This window comes from Anomaloglossus baeobatrachus, chromosome 1 (assembly GCF_048569485.1).
Source record: "Anomaloglossus baeobatrachus isolate aAnoBae1 chromosome 1, aAnoBae1.hap1, whole genome shotgun sequence".
Classification (NCBI taxonomy): domain Eukaryota; kingdom Metazoa; phylum Chordata; class Amphibia; order Anura; family Aromobatidae; genus Anomaloglossus; species Anomaloglossus baeobatrachus.
The window spans coordinates 720,067,989-720,086,732 of NC_134353.1; the positions used below are offsets into that span (position 1 = coordinate 720,067,989).

An 18,744-nucleotide genomic window follows, 5' to 3' on the forward strand; every position below is an offset into this window, starting at 1 on the left:
TCCGCTGCAGGACTTTGATGAGCTCACTTGCTCCCGGTCGGCGTCTAGAGAGTATGATCGGGGAGAGGTGTCTTCTCTCCTTTCTTTAAGGGGTGTTCGCTGTCTATAATGAAGTGTCCTGCAGTGTCTAACTTTTTTACCGCTGCATGACACTTCATTATTGGCCGCGGCTAGGTCTTATTTTGTGGGGATGTCTTATATTTAAGCCTCCCTGAAAACTCATGCTAGGTCTTATTTTCGGTGGAGGTCTTATTTTCGGGGAAATACGGTATCAGGTGCCCTGTGACGTGATCCTAGGTGCCAATGGGTTTATTACTATGGCACCCAGGGGCTTGCTAAAGGCCTTGCCACCACCATTTTAGTGCTCCTTTGAAGCTCATCTACCTTGTTTCCCGAAACAAAATCACCCCAAAAATAAGCCCTAGCAGGATTTTGGTTTTTTTTTGGAGTATGCTTAAAAGAGAAGACCTACTCAAAAAAGAAAAAAAAAAACGTAGTTTCAGATCCATAAGGAAGTGTCCAAGCAGCTAAAAAAGTTGAATACAGCAGCACTCTTAATCAAAGAAAGTAGAACCCTTACCTCCTCCCTCCCCACAAAAGAAGGGAATTTTGTTTACTTACCGTAAATTCCTTTTCTTCTAGCTCCAATTGGGAGACCCAGACAATTGGGTGTATAGCTTCTGCCTCCGGAGGCCACACAAAGTATTACACTTAAAAGTGTAACGCCCCTCCCCTTCTGCCTATAAACCCCCCCGTGCATCACGGGCTCCTCAGTTTTGGTGCAAAAGCAGGAAGGAGGAAACTTATAAATCGGTCTAAAGTAAATTCAATCCGAAGGAAGTTCGGAAAACTGAAAACCATTCAACATGAACCACATGTGTACACAAAGAACAACAGCCCGAAGGGAACAGGGGCGGGTGCTGGGTCTCCCAATTGGAGCTAGAAGAAAAGGAATTTACGGTAAGTAAACAAAATTCCCTTCTTCTTTGTCGCTCCATTGGGAGACCCAGACAATTGGGACGTCCAAAAGCAGTCCCTGGGTGGGTAAAATAATACCTCGTAATAGAGCCGTAAAACGGCCCCTTCCTACAGGTGGGCCACCGCCGCCTGAAGGACTCGCCTACCTAGGCTGGCATCTGCCGAAGCATAGGTATGCACCTGATAGTGTTTCGTGAAAGTGTGCAGGCTCGACCAGGTAGCCGCCTGACACACCTGCTGAGCCGTAGCCTGGTGCCGCAAAGCCCAGGACGCCCCCACGGCTCTGGTAGAATGGGCCTTCAGCCCTGAGGGAACCGGAAGCCCAGAAGAACGGTAGGCTTCAAGAATCGGTTCCTTGATCCACCGAGCCAGGGTTGATTTGGAAGCCTGTGACCCTTTACGCTGGCCAGCGACAAGGACAAAGAGTGCATCCGAGCGGCGCAGGGGCGCCGTACGAGAAATGTAGAGTCTGAGTGCTCTCACCAGATCTAACAAGTGCAAATCCTTTTCACATTGGTGAACTGGATGAGGACAAAAAGAGGGTAAGGAGATATCCTGATTGAGATGAAAGGGGGATACCACCTTAGGGAGAAATTCCGGAACCGGACGCAGAACCACCTTGTCCTGGTGAAACACCAGGAAAGGGGCTTTGCATGACAGCGCTGCTAGCTCAGACACTCTCCGAAGTGATGTGATTGCTACTAGGAAGACCACTTTCTGCGAAAGGCGTGAAAGAGAAATATCCTTCATTGGCTCGAAAGGTGGTTTCTGAAGAGCCATCAGCACCCTGTTCAGATCCCAGGGTTCTAACGGACGCTTGTAAAGAGGGACTATGTGACAAACCCCCTGCAGGAACGTGCGTACCTGTGGAAGTCTGGCTAGGCGCTTCTGAAAAAACACAGAGAGCGCTGAGACTTGTCCCTTAAGGGAGCCGAGCGACAAACCCTTTTCCAATCCGGATTGAAGGAAGGAAAGAAAAGTGGGCAAGGCAAATGGCCAGGGAGTAAAACCCTGATCAGAGCACCAGGATAAGAATATCCTCCTCGTCCTGTGGTAGATCTTGGCGGACGTTGGTTTCCTAGCCCGTCTCATAGTGGCAATGACCTCTTGAGATAACCCTGAAGACGCTAGGATCCAGGACTTAATGGCCACACAGTCAGGTTGAGGGCCGCAGAATTCAGATGGAAAAACGGCCCTTGAGACAGTAAGTCTGGTCGGTCTGGTAGTGCCCACGGTTGACCCACCGTGAGATGCCACAGATCCGGGTACCACGACCTCCTCGGCCAGTCTGGAGCGACGAGGATGGCGCGGCGGCAGTCGGACCTGATCTTGCGTAACACTCTGGGCAACAGTGCCAGAGGAGGGAACACATACGGCAGTTGAAACTGCGACCAATCCTGAACTAAGACGTCTGCCGCCAGAGCTCTGTGATCTTGAGACCGTGCCATGAATGCCGGGACCTTGTTGTTGTGCTGGGACGCCATTAGGTCGACGTCCGGCATCCCCCAGCAGCAACAGATCTCTTGAAACACGTCCGGGTGAAGGGACCATTCCCCTGCGTCCATGCCCTGGCGACCGAGAAAGTCTGCTTCCCAGTTTTCTACGCCCGGGATGTGAACTGCGGATATGGTGGAGGCTGTGGCTTCCACCCACAGCAGAATCCGCCGGACTTCCTGGAAGGCTTGCCGACTGCGTGTTCCGCCTTGGTGGTTGATGTATGCCACCGCGGTGGAGTTGTCCGACTGAATTCGGATCTGCTTGCCTTCCAGCCACGGCTGGAACGCCTTTAGGGCAAGATACACTGCCCTTATCTCCAGAACATTGATCTGAAGGGAGGACTCTGGCTGAGTCCAGGTACCCTGAGCCCTGTGGTGGAGAAAGACCGCTCCCCACCCTGATAGACTCGCGTCCGTCGTGACCACCGCCCAGGATGGGGGTAGGAAGGATTTCCCCTTCGACAATGAAGTGGGAAGAAGCCACCACCGAAGGGAGGCTTTGGCTGCCTGAGAAAGGGAGACGTTCCTGTCGAGGGACGTCTACTTCCCGTCCCATTTGCGGAGAATGTCCCATTGAAGTGGACGCAGATGAAACTGCGCAAAAGGAACTGCCTCCATTGCTGCTACCATCTTCCCTAGGAAGTGCATGAGGCGCCTCAAGGGGTGTGACTGGCCTTGAAGGAGAGATTGCACCCCTGTCTGTAGTGAACGCTGTTTGTCCAGCGGAAGCTTCACTATCGCTGAGAGAGTATGAAACTCCATGCCAAGATATGTCAGTGATTGGGCCGGTGTCAGATTTGACTTTGGGAAATTGATGATCCACCCGAATCTCTGGAGAGTCTCCAGAGCAATGTTCAGGCTGTGTTGGCATGCCACTTGAGAGGGTGCCTTGACAAGCAGATCGTCTAAGTAAGGGATCACCGAGTGTCCCTGAGAGTGTAGGACTGCAACTACTGTTGCCATGACCTTGGTGAAGACCCGTGGGGCTGTCGCCAGGCCGAAAGGCAGTGCCACAAACTGAAGGTGTTCGTCCCCTATGGCGAAACGCAAGAAGCGCTGATGCTCTGGTGCAATCGGTACGTGGAGATAAGCATCTTTGATGTCGATTGATGCTAGGAAATCTCCTTGGGACATTGAGGCGATGACGGAGCGGAGCGATTCCATCCGGAACCGCCTGGTTTTTACGTGTTTGTTGAGCAGTTTTAGGTCCAGAACAGGACGGAAAGATCCATCCTTTTTTGGCACCACAAACAAGTTGGAGTAAAAACCGTGACCCTGTTGCTGAAGAGGAACAGGGATCACCACTCCTTCTGCCTTCAGAGTGCACACCGCCTGAAGAAGAGCATCGGCTCGCTCGGGGGGCGGAGATGTTCTGAAGAAACGAGTCGGAGGACGAGAGCTGAACTCTATCCTGTAACCGTGAGACAGAATGTCTCTCACCCATCGGTCTTGGACATGTGGCAGCCAGGCGTCGCAAAAGCGGGAGAGCCTGCCACCGACCGAGGATGCGGTGTGAAGAGGCTGAAAGTCATGAGGAGGCCGCTTTGTGAGCGGTTCCTCCGGCGGTCTTTTTAGGACGTGACTTAGACCGCCATGAATCGGAGTCCCTCTGACCCTTCTGTGGCCTGTTGGACGAGGAGAAGTGAGACCTGCCCGCGGGCCGAAAGGACCGAAACCTCGATTGTACCTTCCGTTGTTGAGGTCTGTTTGGTTTGGACTGGGGTAAGGATGAGTCCTTTCCCTTGGATTGCTTAATGATTTCATCCAATCGCTCACCAAACAGGCGGTCGCCAGAAAATGGCAAACCGGTTAAGAACTTTTTGGAAGCAGAGTCTGCCTTCCATTCACGTAGCCACATGGCCCTGCGGACTGCCACCGAATTGGCGGAAGCTACCGCCGTACGGCTCGCAGAGTCCAGGACAGCATTAATGGCGTAGGACGCAAACGCCGACGCCTGAGAGGTTAAGGACACCACCTGTGGAGCAGAGGCACGTGTGACTGCATTAATCTGCGAGTGACAAGCTGAGATAGCTTGGAGTGCCCATACGGCTGCGAATGCCGGAGCAAAGGACGCGCCGATAGCTTCATAGATGGATTTCAACCAGAGCTCCATCTGTCTGTCAGTGGCATCTTTGAGTGAAGCCCCATCTTCCACGGCAACTATGGATCTAGCCGCCGGTCTGGAGACTGGAGGATCCACCTTGGGACACTGAGCCCAACCCTTGACAACGTCAGCGGGGAAGGGATAACGTGTGTCCTTAAGGCGCTTAGAAAAGCGCTTATCTGGACAAGCTCGGTGTTTCTGGACTGCCTCTCTGCAGAGACCTCACCCTGGGACCTATGAGTCACCCCAGGAGCACTTTGCTGCTCCAACCGAGGGGGGCCTGGGGTCAATGATTCAACAGTGCCCAGGGCCTGTGTTACCGGCCTGGACTGCAAGGCTTCTAGTATCTTAGCAGACCATTTATCCATACTCTCAGAAAGTTTGTCAGCAAATACTGCAAACTCCGTCCCTGTCACCTGGACAGTGGTAGCAGGTGGTTCCACTTGGGCCACCATTAGCAGAGGCTCCGGCTGAGTAAGTGCCACAGGGGCCGAGCATTGCACACAATGAGGGTCGGTGGAACCTGCCGGTAGTATAGCCGCACATGAGGTACAGGTTGCAAAGTAAGCCTGTGCTTTGGCACCCTTGCTTTTTGCGGACGACATGCTGTTGTCTCCACTGAGTACAATCCAGGAGGGTATATAGCCAAAAATCAACAGTGCGACCGTACAGAGTAAATGTATAGCATATAAGCATATATATATATATACACTTCGGCACCAGGGGGGCCAGCACCTAGAAACAGGTGCTGCTTACCGACCGCCCAAAGCGGTTGTGTGACCACCAGAGTCCCTGCCTGGGCCTCCCAGAGCCGTCTCTCCTCTCCAGCTTCAGAAGTGCTGACAGGAATGGCTGCCGGCGTTCTGTGAGGAGGAGGGGGCCGTGGGCGTGCCCTAGAAAGTGCGGGAATCTGGTGCCCCACGGTGCTCAGTGAGGGGGGAGGAGGATACAAAGTATGCTCCAGCCCTCAGCGCTGACGTCCTGTGCAGCGTCTCGCCCTTACCCTGACTGGCAGGCCCGGGGGCGGGAATATGCGGTACTAGGCAGCAAAAGCCGGGGACTAAAGTTATAAGCGCGGCCGGCAAATAAGCGCGGTCAGCGCGGTAGTCCCGGCGCACTAACACACCCAGCAGTGCTGCAGCGTGTATGACACAAGCGCTCCATGCGCCGTCCCCAAGGGGACACAGAGTGCCTCACAGTAGCAGGGCCTTGTCCCTGACGATAACCGGCTCCTGTCCAGCAGATTCCCCAGGGGCTGCGGAGGGAGCACGGTCCCAGTACCTGGAGACCGATTAGGATCCCACTTCACCCAGAGCCCTTAAGGGATGGGGAAGGAAAACAGCATGTGGCTCCTGCCTATGTAACCGCAATGGGTACCTCAACCTTAACAGCACCGCCGACCAGAGTGGGGTGAGAAGGGAGCATGCCGGGGGCCCTGTTATGGGCCCTCTTTTCTTCCATCCGATATAGTCAGCAGCTGCTGCTGACTAAATTGTGGAGCTATGCGTGCATGTGTGCCTCCTTCGCACAAAGCATAAAAACTGAGGAGCCCGTGATGCACGGGGGGGTGTATAGGCAGAAGGGGAGGGGCGTTACACTTTTAAGTGTAATACTTTGTGTGGCCTCCGGAGGCAGAAGCTATACACCCAATTGTCTGGGTCTCCCAATGGAGCGACAAAGAAAATAGCATGCATCAAACCCCAAACAATTACATTTGGCATGTGCCAATGGTGGTTGGGCTCTCACACAGTTGCTGTCATTACTAGACTTGAGAGAGGTGACTAATATCACACGAGTTAACTCCTTATCCACCTTATACTGCATATAATTGGCCAGGCTCTGGAGGTCTGTCTCCTCTGCAGAAAGCTTTACACTATGCAAGACAAGACTCTCAAGCAGAATGAGAGCGGACAGCATGAAAATATGCAGTTGAGGAGCTTTCTCTAAGTATCAATTTCATAATGAGAGCAATCACTTTCAGTAAGCAGTTTTTTGTCACAACGATGAACCAGAATCCATAGATATGGTAATGTGAACATGGGCATGTGCACACCCACTATCTTTGCTGTCACAGTTCATTATGGTAGTTTTAAAAACAACCACCCCACTCAAGCAAAATAATAATAAAAAAAGCGCTCTGAATTTATGCTTACCAGTTCAACATCAGGGGGAACATTTAACCCTTCCGGTGCAATAAAGGGTTCTTCGTTATCTTCAACATCGCTTGAGTCTGAAGACAGGGGGGAGAGAGAAAAAAAAAAAAAAAACACAGCTAAATGACAATGTACAGATACTTGAGAAATACAGACATAGAAGCGCTTAGTGATTGAGACTATATAATGCAAAAATTAAACTCTGTTTCTGATAGGGAGACCTGTGTAATGCACAAGTACAAATTCCTGCAATTCCAGCCCTACTTTCTTGTGCTCCAAATTTGTCTCTATGTTTCTCGGTTTAATTCTGTGTCCGTAAAGGGGGGTGGGGAAGAGGTGTGTAGGGGGGGGGGGGGGGGAATCAGCAGTGCCCCCCTCCTCTTGTGTGTGGCTCTAGGACAGCTGGCTGCAGAAGTAGGCTCCCCTCTCTTCGCGGTCTGCAGAGGGGGGAATGCCCCTCATCATTCCATAATTTAAAGTTTTAAAGTTGAACAGATAGCAGATTAATCTTTATTCTCTGCATAATTTCTGCAAAACTAATGCCATCACTGTCTAGTAGATGAATGCAATCCACTGTTTATTGTATGAACATACATGTCCAGTGGCATATTCAACATTAAAGGGAACCTGTCAGACCCAATATACACCTAGAACCATGAGCCGTTCTGGGTACCTATTGCTAATCCCTGCCTAATTGTCCCTGTATCTAGTAGCATAGATAAAAGGGATCTTTAGAAAAAGTATTTCTAAAAGATCTTCATGATATGCTAATGAGAGCAGGGACTAGTCACAAGGGCATTATATCCCTTGACAAGTCTGTCCTCTTAGCGTGTTACACACCCCTGTGGGTCTGCTAATATGCTATTCAATGCAGCATCATCAGCGGTGAGGCGTGTACCTGTGTCCACTGTCACCGCTGATCAGAAGTCCCAGCACTTCCGCTCATGCACAATATGAAGCCGGATGTACGTGTCCCGACTTCAGAGAGGTCTACTGCGCATGACTGGAAGTGCCGAACTTCTGATCAGCGGTGACAGCAGGAAGAGGTACACGCATCACCGCTAATGATGCTGCATTGAATAGCAGGTTAGTATACCCCTGTGGGTGTGCTACCATACTAAGAGGGCAAAATGAGAGCAGGAAATAAAGCCTGTGACTAGTCTCTGCGCTCATTACTATATCATAAAAGATCTTTAAAAATACTTTTTCTAAAGATCTCTTTATCTATGCTAGTGTATACAGGGACGGTTAGGCAGGGATTAGCAATATGCACCCAGAACTACTTGTGGTTCTGGGTGCATATTGCACCTGTGAGGTTCCCTTTAAAAGCGCACCAATTGCAAAAATGTTCCTATATAACCTATAGCCAGTGCTATACTGGCACTATCAGGCTAATTCTAAACATAACTTTAGTTGTCAGTTCGGATGTATAGGTTTAGAAACACAAGTTAGGATTGTAAAATTAACAGTTTTTTGATTGACAGCAGCTGCTATAGCTGGGGTGGGATCTGATAGTGATTTCTGCCCCCCCCCTCCCGCTAGTTCCTCCCACTTTTATGCTAATTCCATTATAGAAATGTTTTACTAATGGCTGTAGCTAAATCATGGTGGCTAAAAGGACCTGTGCTGATGTCATATCCATGTGACCAAAAGGGGCAGGGCCTCAGGCAACTTAGCTGATACCAGGAAGCAACATTTTCTGATGCCTGAAGCCCCACCCCTTCTGGTCACATGGGTATGACATCAGCACAGGTCCTTTTAGCCACCATGATTTTTAGCCACAAACTTCTATAATGGAATTAGCATAAATAATAGATAGTGATTTCTGTCTGTCCATCCTCCCCCTATCAAATCCCACCCCAGCTATTAGCTGCTCGGCACCTGCTGCCAATCAAAAAACTGTTCATTTTACAAACTTTACTTGCTTGTGTTTCAAAACCTATACAATCGATATCATAACTAAAGGTATGTATAGAATCAGCGTGATAGTGCCAGTACAGCACTGGCTTTAGATTATATAGGAAAATCCTGGTGATTGGTGCCCTTTAAGTAAATCCTGAAAATATGATCGTTAATGGTTCCTGGGGACTGAGTGCATTGAGGGACACAGTACAACAGAATATGGCCTGTACATTTACTATGATGGAAGTGAAAGTCTAACAGGTTATCCAGCCTTGATAGCTGTGCAGTCTTCTCAAAAGAGAGCATTCACTAAAGTCAATATGTCTCATAAAAAACAACCACAAGGTCTTCTAAAGAGGAACTGTAATATGCTGAAAAAAAAAAAAAAAGTTACATACTTTGCATATTCTAAAAAAAAAAAAAAAAAAAAAAAAAAGCCACGAGCTCCTATTTCTGCCGCTCTCTTCCACTTTGCACTGTGTCACTTTGTTGTTGAGGTGCTCACAGTTTTTTTTCTTGAGCGCAGTATGTGAAATCTCTGCTTTGCTGCCAGTCCAGCGCGGCATTTCCTTAGTCTTCTTTGGTGTCCTGCGCTTTCACGACTCCCTTCCAAATGATACCAGAGCTCTGCCGCTTCAGAGACTGGAAGACTGCTAGAGCAGATGATGGGCTATATTGGCAGTATCTGGGATGGGAAGGTGAAAGCGGACCCCACAGAGAAGACGAAATGGAAATGAACAGTTAACTGCAAAGCAGAAATTTCACATAATTACATTTATTTCTCCTAAAGTCTTAAACTTAGCTGCGTGTATGGGCCGCATGTTTGAAAAAAATTAGAATTTTGAGGGGGCCCGCATTCTTTGCTGGACAAAGTGCCATTTTTAATTATAGCATATTTTTTCTATACACCTTTTGATCACTTTTTTTAGAACAATTTTTGCTCATTTGTTGTAATTTTTTAAAATGGCATTAATCGTATGCGTTATAGTACACTGTTATAGCTTGGGAACGTTACGGATGTAGGAATAACAAATGTTCACTTTTTCTTTTGTTTATTTTAGCTTGTATATGAAACAGCATTTATAGTGGTTAAAAAAAAATCATGACTTTTTTTACATTTTATCCCCTTCTTATAAATAATATTGTATTACAAATCGGCACCATATAGTAATTTTGGACAACATCTTGTAGTAACGTGCACACCCTGGTTGCCTTCATATACCAGTGTCCACTTCATGTACTAATGTCCCCCATCCTGGTCCCCATCTTGTAGTAATGTCCCCCATCCTGGTCCCCATCTTGTAGTAATGTCCCCCATCCTGGTCCCCATCTTGTAGTAATGTCCCCCATCCTGGTCCCCATCTTCTTGTAATGTCCCCCATCCTGGTCCCCATCTTGTAGTAATGTCCCCCATCCTGGTCCCCATCTTGTAGTAATGTCCCCCATCCTGGTCCCCATCATCTTGTAATGTCCCCCATCCTGGTCCCCATCTTGTTGTAATGTCCCCCATCCTGGTCCCCATCTTGTAGTAATGTCCCCCATCCTGGTCCCCATCTTGTAGTAATGTCCCCCATCATGGTCCCCATCTTGTAGTAATGTCCCCCATCATGGTCCCCATCTTGTAGTAAAGTCCCCCATCCTGGTACCCATCTTGTAGTAATGTCCCCCCATCCTGGTCCCTATCTTGTAGTAAAGTCCCCCATCCTGGTACCCATCTTGTAGTAATGCCCCCCATCCTGGTCCCCATCTTGTAGTAATGTCCCCCATCCTGGTCCCCATCTTGTAGTAAAGTCCCCCATCCTGGTACCCATCTTGTAGTAATGTCCCCCCATCCTGGTCCCCATCTTGTTGTAATGTCCCCCATCCTGGTCCCCATCTTGTAGTAATGTCCCCCATCCTGGTCCCCATCTTGTAGTAATGTCCCCCATCCTGGTCCCCATCTTGTAGTAATGTCCCCCATCCTGGTCCCCATCTTGTAGTAATGTCCCCCATCCTGGTCCCCATCTTGTAGTAATGTCCCCCATCCTGGTCCCCATCTTGTAGTAATGTCCCCCATCCTGGTCCCCATCTTGTAGTAATGTCCCCCATCCTGGTCCCCATCTTGTAGTAATGTCCCCCATCCTGGTCCCCATCTTGTAGTAATGTCCCCCATCCTGGTCCCCATCTTATAGTAATGTCCCCCATCCTGGTCCCCATCTTGTAGTAAAGTCCCCCATCCTGGTACCCATCTTGTAGTAATGTCCCCCCATCCTGGTCCGTATCTTGTAGTAAAGTCCCCCATCCTGGTACCCATCTTGTAGTAATGCCCCCCATCCTGGTCCCCATCTTGTAGTAATGTCCCCCATCCTGGTCCCCATCTTGTAGTAAAGTCCCCCATCCTGGTCCCCATGTTGTAGTAATGCCCCCCATCCTGGTCCCCATCTTATAGTAATGCCCCCCATCCTGGTCCCCATCTTGTAGTAATGTCCCCCATCCTGGTCCCCATCTTGTAGTAAAGTCCCCCATCCTGGTACCCATCTTGTAGTAATGTCCCCCCATCCTGGTCCCTATCTTGTAGTAAAGTCCCCCATCCTGGTACCCATCTTGTAGTAATGCCCCCCATCCTGGTCCCCATCTTGTAGTAATGCCCCCTATCCTGGTCCCCATCTTGTAGTAATGCCCCCCATCCTGGTCCCCATCTTGTAGTAATGCCCCCTATCCTGGTCCCCATCTTGTAGTAATGCCCCCCATCCTGGTCCCCATGTTTTAGTAATGCCCCCCATCCTGGTCCCCATCTTATAGTATTGCCCCCCATCCTGGTCCCCATCTTGTAGTAATGTCACCTATCCTGGTCCCCATCTTGTAGTAATGCCCACCATCTTGTAGTAATGCCTCATTCTGGTCCTCAACTTTTAGTAATGCCGCATCCTGGTCCACATCTTGTAGTAATGTCCTCCATCCTGGTCCCCTTCTTGTAGCAAATTCTCTGCAAATCTATACCAATGCCAGCTGACAGCCAATTAGAGGCCAGCAGCTGACGTCATACACCAATGTCAGCTGCTGGCCTCTGATTGGCCTGTGGCTGGCATTGGTATAGCTCTGCAGAGAGCTTATCTCTGCGCAGCAAAAGATTTCTATTGAGCGTTTGTCCAAGGACACATACTCAACTGAAAAAGCGCTGACAGCAGTGGCCCCCTGCACCAGTCCATGATTATCAAGGAGTCTACGGTGCCTGAAAATTGCATGACGCAACCTCAGGGGCCGCATGTTCAAGACCCCTGTTCTAGAAAGCACTCTTTGTGATGGAGTGATACAGTCCAAAATGCAAAAAAAGCAGCAAAATAAGGGAACTTCATGGATTTTTTAGTTATTTCACTCGATTTTGAAGTTATTTCACTATTTTTGTGCAAGTAACAGGTCCTCAAAATACTAAAAAAAAAAAAACCCTTCTAACTTGATTAAGGCTATGTGCGCACGTTTGCGCTCTGCACCGCACCGAAAATGTGCGCTTCAGTGCGCAGCTGAAAAGCTGCGTTCTGAAGCACATGGTGCCGGCAGATTCGTGCACTCTGCATGCTGCCTCTCCCTATAGACAGCATGCAGAACGCACGAAAGAAGTGACATGTCACTTCTTAGAACGCAGCGATTCGGCAAGCAGACGAATCGCTGCGTTCTAACATGCCACATGCGAACGGCCCCTGCACAATCTCCATAGATTGTGCAGGGGACGCAGGACGCATGCAGTTACGCTGCGGTGCAGAACGCAGCGTAACTGCATGTAATACGCACACGTGCGCACATACCCTAAGTTATGTAATGAATAGAAGGACCATATGATGTACAATCAATTAAAATGATTAAAATTGTTAATAAACTATGCTGAATGATGATTTTTAGGTTAAATGAAGTAATGATAGTATGCAGAATGAGCCGGAGGTATATAAAAAAAACAAAAAAAAAACAAAACAAAACAGACAGAATGAATCCCAAAAGTACTGCAGACAACTTCCTATGTGCTGAGAGGCCACTGAATATAACACTGGACACTAGAGACAGTCCGCTGTACATGCGAATGACTATGTATTGCTCTGTATTTAATCCGAGGAAACATTTTTTGTTCTAAACAATGCCTAATTGGACATGACGACAGTACAAAGACATGACATTTACAGCTGATATTTAATGCACTCCTTTTGCAGTAGATAACAGATTGCAGGGGTTAAAAACCGGTTGTAAGAAATATTTTTTTTTTTTTAATAATAACACTGTTTACACGTCTGCGTAAATGTCAAAATCAAATCGGAAAACTATTTATTGACATGAATAGTGTGGTTCGTGGAGTCAGAATGAACCGCTGCCGAATCAACCACATGAAAAATTGGCAATCACTTCATTTATTTTCCCGTCTCTGCCTTATTACTCAGACTCCGTTCATCAAAAATGCTTACATTTGGCCAATTTGCAAAATCAAATCTGAGAAAAATATTAGTACGAGTCTTGAGGAAAATGTATTTACCCAGGGTCAATACAACAATTGTTCCCAATGAATACTAATCAGGCAAAATGAAAAGAAATCGCTCAGCCCATTTCTAAAGGCTTTATATGGCTAGGGGGACATCAATTATTTCGATGGCAAGATAGAAAATGCTCAGTTTCTTAAGGACAGCCTAAGGATTACTTGACTGGAAATCAATGGCTTAATGTAACTGGCCGCCTTCAAAAGGCATTTTACACTTTACATATTTTACATAAAAAGTGAGTCTCTACGTTGCGTCACCACCTTATAGGCTTCAGAACAGAGCTCTGTACACAGCGAGATCTAGGGGCTTACATCCGGGAACTGGAATGGGTCATATATGTCTGTATGTAACTGGTGACTGGGCTCATTTCCCCTGGAAGTGATGTTCTGGATGAACTGGACCTGGAATTATAGCCGTAACCTGCAACTAGAGGCCATCACTTGAGATGTGACACCAAAGCCTAGTCTGTGCCGACAGCAAAGCAGTGGAAAAATTGACATCTTCTAGACTAAGGGGTCGTATACATGGACCGACCGGCGGCAGCATATGCATGGCCATAGGTAGAGCAGATCAAAGTGCAGGTGTGCAGGAGCACAATTGAGGCCTCTGTGGATGACGTACGACGCGTCATCCGCATGAAGCAGGGAAGTGATGGAAGGATGATAGGAGGCACCAGATCAAGATCACACCTGATCACCCCGCAGGTGAGTATAGTAAAATATGTTTTTAGGTTACACAGCATGGCCTGGGCTCTTATACACAGTATTCTAGAATGTGCTATACAAGAGCTCACAGGTGGTGGTCGCAGCTTATAGAGGAAAGCCTGGTGACAGGTTCCCTTAATTATCCTGAGAATGTAAAGTCAGCACAGCTATAATCACCATTTATGAGCTCTGTGTTACACAGCACCTACCGCCGAAGTGGCAGCTTACTGTGTACACTGTGCATAGGCAGAATGACACCTATCAGTAATGGAGGCCTCAACACTCAGAGAACTGGTAGATCTGCAGCAAAGTGATTAAAACTGCAGCAAACAGCCCATGAATCGCTGGTAAGAGGGTCTCAGCTACTACACACTGCTGCTCTCAGATGACATAGGGAAAACCTGGTGACAGATTATTTTTAAAAAGTGTTCTATTCCTAACTACTGGAGAGCAGAGTACGCGTTTTGGTATTCATCAGCCCAGAACTCAGTTGAGGCGACCATGAGTAGTGTATCTGGGGTTGTAGACTGATGGGGTGCAAGCTATGCTCAATATGCATGAGAGAAAGGTGACAAGGCCGGAGGGAGTGGTAATGGATACCCACATGCAATGCTTGTAAGCTGTGTATGAGAGAAAGGTGACAAGGCCAGAGGAGTGGTAATGGATACCCACATGCAATGCTTGTAAGCTGTGTATGAGAGAAAGGTGACAAGGCCAGAGGAGTGGTAATGGATACCCACATGCAATGCTTGTAAGCTGTAAGACAAAAGGAGAGAAAAGAGTATACCAACACACGGGATCACCACAATATTAACCAATGTATATTAAATTTTTATTAGGTTATTAAAGAACCAGAACACGAGACACATGTCTCCACACTGAAAAATTACTATAAGACACACAATGACACAAGTTAAAAACATTTAAAAAGCCATAGGCATAACAAACATGTCCGCCAGGAACCAGAAATACAATCATGTACAATTTCTTTATATATAATTATAGTAGGGGCACTCCAATCATTAGTATACAAGGCCCGTATCCGGTATAGAGAAATAGTAGATGTGAACAAGTGTACATTGGTTAATATTGTGGTGATCCCGTGTGTTGGTATACTCTTTTCTCTCCTTTTGTCTTACATAAATTTTGTATACCAGGTGATCCCACTGGGTAGTGCCCTTCCTCTCTCCTTTTGTCAATGCTTGTAAGCTGTGCATGAGAGAAAGGTGACAAGGCCGGAGGCAGTGGTAATGGATACCCACATGCAATGCTTGTAAGCTGTGTATGAGAGAAAGGTGACAAGGCCAGAGGAGTGGTAATGGATACCCACATGCAATGCTTGTAAGCTGTGTATGAGAGAAAGGTGACAAGGCCAGAGGAGTGGTAATGGATACCCACATGCAATGCTTGTAAGCTGTGTATGAGAGAAAGGTGACAAGGCCGGAGGAGTGGTAATGGATACCCACATGCAATGCTTGTAAGCTGTGCATGAGAGAAAGGTGACAAGGCCAGAGGAGTGGTAATGGATACCCACATGCAATGCTTGTAAGCTGTGCATGAGAGAAAGGTGACAAGGCCGGAGGAGTGGTAATGGATACCCACATGCAATGCTTGTAAGCTGTGCATGAGAGAAAGGTGACAAGGCCAGAGGAGTGGTAATGGATACCCACATGCAATGCTTGTAAGCTGTGCATGAGAGAAAGGTGACAAGGCCAGAGGAGTGGTAATGGCTACCCACAGGCAATGCTTGTAAGCTGTGCATGAGAGAAAGGTGACAAGGCCGGAGGAGTGGTAATGGATACCCACATGCAATGCTTGTAAGGCTGCTTTCACACATCCGGCTTGAGCTCTGCGGCTCAATCCGGCTGTGCAAGCTATGCAACGGATGCGGTGAAAACACCGCATCCTTTGCATAAGTTTTTCCTTTGCGGCCAGTCCGTTTCTTGCCGCTTGCGGCATGCTACTGAGCATGTGCAGTGGCAAAAACCGCATGCGGCGGCCAGATGCGGTTATCGCCGCATCGCGCCGCATCCGGCCGCCATAGGCATGCATTGAAAAATGCGCCGCATCGGCCGAATGCGGCACGATGCGTTTTTTTTTTGCCGCACGAAAAAACGTGCCAGGCAACGTTCCATCCGGCCGCCGCATTGGCTAAATCTGCCGCATGCGGCAAAAACCGGATGGAACGCAAGGCCATGCGGCACAATGCGGCACTAATTAAAGTCTATGCAGGAAAATCGCAACCGGCAGCAAAAAAAAACCGGTTGCGATTTTCCTGCAAACTGCCGGAGTGTGCCGCATTGCAGAAACCGGAGGTGTGAAAGCAGCCTAAGCTGTGCATGAGAGAAAGGTGACAAGGCCGGAGGGAGTGGTAATGGATACCCACATGCAATGCTTGTAAGCTGTGTATGAGAGAAAGGTGACAATGCCAGAGGGAGTGGTAATGGATACCCACATGCAATGCTTGTAAGCTGTGCATGAGAGAAAGGTGACAAGGCCGGAGGGAGTGGTAATGGATACCCACATGCAATGCTTGTAAGCTGTGCATGAGAGAAAGGTGACAAGGCCAGAGGAGTGGTAATGGATACCCACATGCAATGCTTGTAAGCTGTGTATGAGAGAAAGGTGACAAGGCCAGAGGAGTGGTAATGGCTACCCACATGCAATGCTTGTAAGCTGTGCATGAGAGAAAGGTGACAAGGCCAGAGGAGTGGTAATGGATACCCACATGCAATGCTTGTAAGCTGTGCATGAGAGAAAGGTGACAAGGCCGGAGGGAGTGGTAATGGATACCCACATGCAATGCTTGTAAGCTGTGCATGAGAGAAAGGTGACAAGGCCAGAGGAGTGGTAATGGATACCCACATGCAATGCTTGTAAGCTGTGTATGAGAGAAAGGTGACAAGGCCAGAGGAGTGGTAATGGATACCCACATGCAATGCTTGTAAGCTGTGCATGAGAGAAAGGTGACAAGGCCAGAGGAGTGGTAATGGATACCCACATGCAATGCTTGTAAGCTGTGTATGAGAGAAAGGTGACAAGGCCAGAGGAGTGGTAATGGATACCCACATGCAATGCTTGCAAGCTGTGCATGAGCGAAAGGTGACAAGGCCGGAGGGAGTGGTAATGGATACCCACATGCAATGCTTGTAAGCTGTGCATGAGAGAAAGGTGACAAGGCCACAGGAGTGGTAATGGATACCCACATGCAATGCTTGTAAGCTGTGTATGAGAGAAAGGTGACAAGGCCAGAGGAGTGGTAATGGATACCCACATGCAATGCTTGTAAGCTGTGTATGAGAGAAAGGTGACAAGGCCAGAGGAGTGGTAATGGATACCCACATGCAATGCTTGTAAGCTGTGCATGAGCGAAAGGTGACAAGGCCGGAGGGAGTGGTAATGGATACCCACATGCAATGCTTGTAAGCTGTGCATGAGAGAAAGGTGACAAGGCCAGAGGAGTGGTAATGGATACCCACATGCAATGCTTGTAAGCTGTGTATGAGAGAAAGGTGACAAGGCCAGAGGAGTGGTAATGGACACCCACATGCAATGCTTGTAAGCTGTGCATGAGAGAAAGGTGACAAGGCCAGAGGAGTGGTAATGGATACCCACATGCAATGCTTGTAAGCTGTGCATGAGCGAAAGGTGACAAGGCCGGAGGGAGTGGTAATGGATACCCACATGCAATGCTTGTAAGCTGTGCATGAGAGAAAGGTGACAAGGCCAGAGGAGTGGTAATGGATACCCACATGCAATGCTTGTAAGCTGTGTATGAGAGAAAGGTGACAAGGCCAGAGGAGTGGTAATGGATACCCACATGCAATGCTTGTCACCTTTCGCTCATGCACAGCTTACAAGGCCAGAGGAGTGGTAATGGATACCCACATGCAATGCTTGTAAGCTGTGCATGAGAGAAAGGTGACAAGGCCACAGGAGTGGTAATGGATACCCACATGCAATGCTTGTAAGCTGTGCATGAGAGAAAGGTGACAAGGCCACAGGAGTGGTAATGGATACCCACATGCAATGCTTGTAAGCTGTGCATGAGAGAAAGGTGACAAGGCCGGAGGGAGTGGTAATGGATACCCACATGCAATGCTTGTAAGCTGTGTATGAGAGAAAGGTGACAAGGCCAGAGGGAGTGGTAATGGCTACCCACATGCAATGTTTGTAAGCTGTGCATGAGAGAAAGGTGACAAGGCCGGAGGGAGTGGTAATGGATACCCACATGCAATGCTTGTAAGCTGTGCATGAGCGAAAGGTGACAAGGCCAGAGGAGTGGTAATGGATACCCACATGCAATGCTTGTAAGCTGTGTATGAGAGAAAGGTGACAAGGCCAGAGGAGTGGTAATGGATACCCACATGCAATGCTTGTAAGCTGTGCATGAGCGAAAGGTGACAAGGCCAGAGGAGTGGTAATGGATACCCACATGCAATGCTTGTAAGCTGTGCATGAGAGAAAGGTGACAAGGCCACAGGAGTGGTAATGGATACCCACATGCAATGCTTGTAAGCTGTGCATGAGCGAAAGGTGACAAGGCCAGAGAGAGTGGTAATGGATACCCACATGCAATGCTTGTAAGCTGTGCATGAGAGAAAGGTGACAAGGCCGGAGGGAGTGGTAATGGATACCCACATGCAATGCTTGTAAGCTGTGTATGAGAGAAAGGTGACAAGGCCAGAGGGAGTGGTAATGGCTACCCACATGCAATGCTTGTAAGCTGTGTATGAGAGAAAGGTGACAAGGCCAGAGGAGTGGTAATGGCTACCCACATGCAATGCTTGTAAGCTGTGCATGAGAGAAAGGTGACAAGGCCGGAGGGAGTGGTAATGGATACCCACATGCAATGCTTGTAAGCTGTGTATGAGAGAAAGGTGACAAGGCCAGAGGGAGTGGTAATGG

The 18,744-nt window shown here is 48.3% G+C and overlaps 1 protein-coding gene across 3 annotated transcripts in view; it reads right to left on the minus strand.

Moving 5' to 3' along the window:
- Positions 1-18,744, minus strand: part of SFSWAP (splicing factor SWAP) — a 237,666-nt gene that overhangs the window by 188,202 nt on the left and 30,720 nt on the right. For all 3 annotated transcript variants that reach the window (XM_075322143.1, XM_075322151.1, XM_075322159.1), the window contains one exon: positions 6,732-6,808. In XM_075322143.1, coding sequence (XP_075178258.1) covers positions 6,732-6,808 — 77 coding nt within the window. The remainder of the gene's footprint in view (positions 1-6,731; positions 6,809-18,744) is intronic.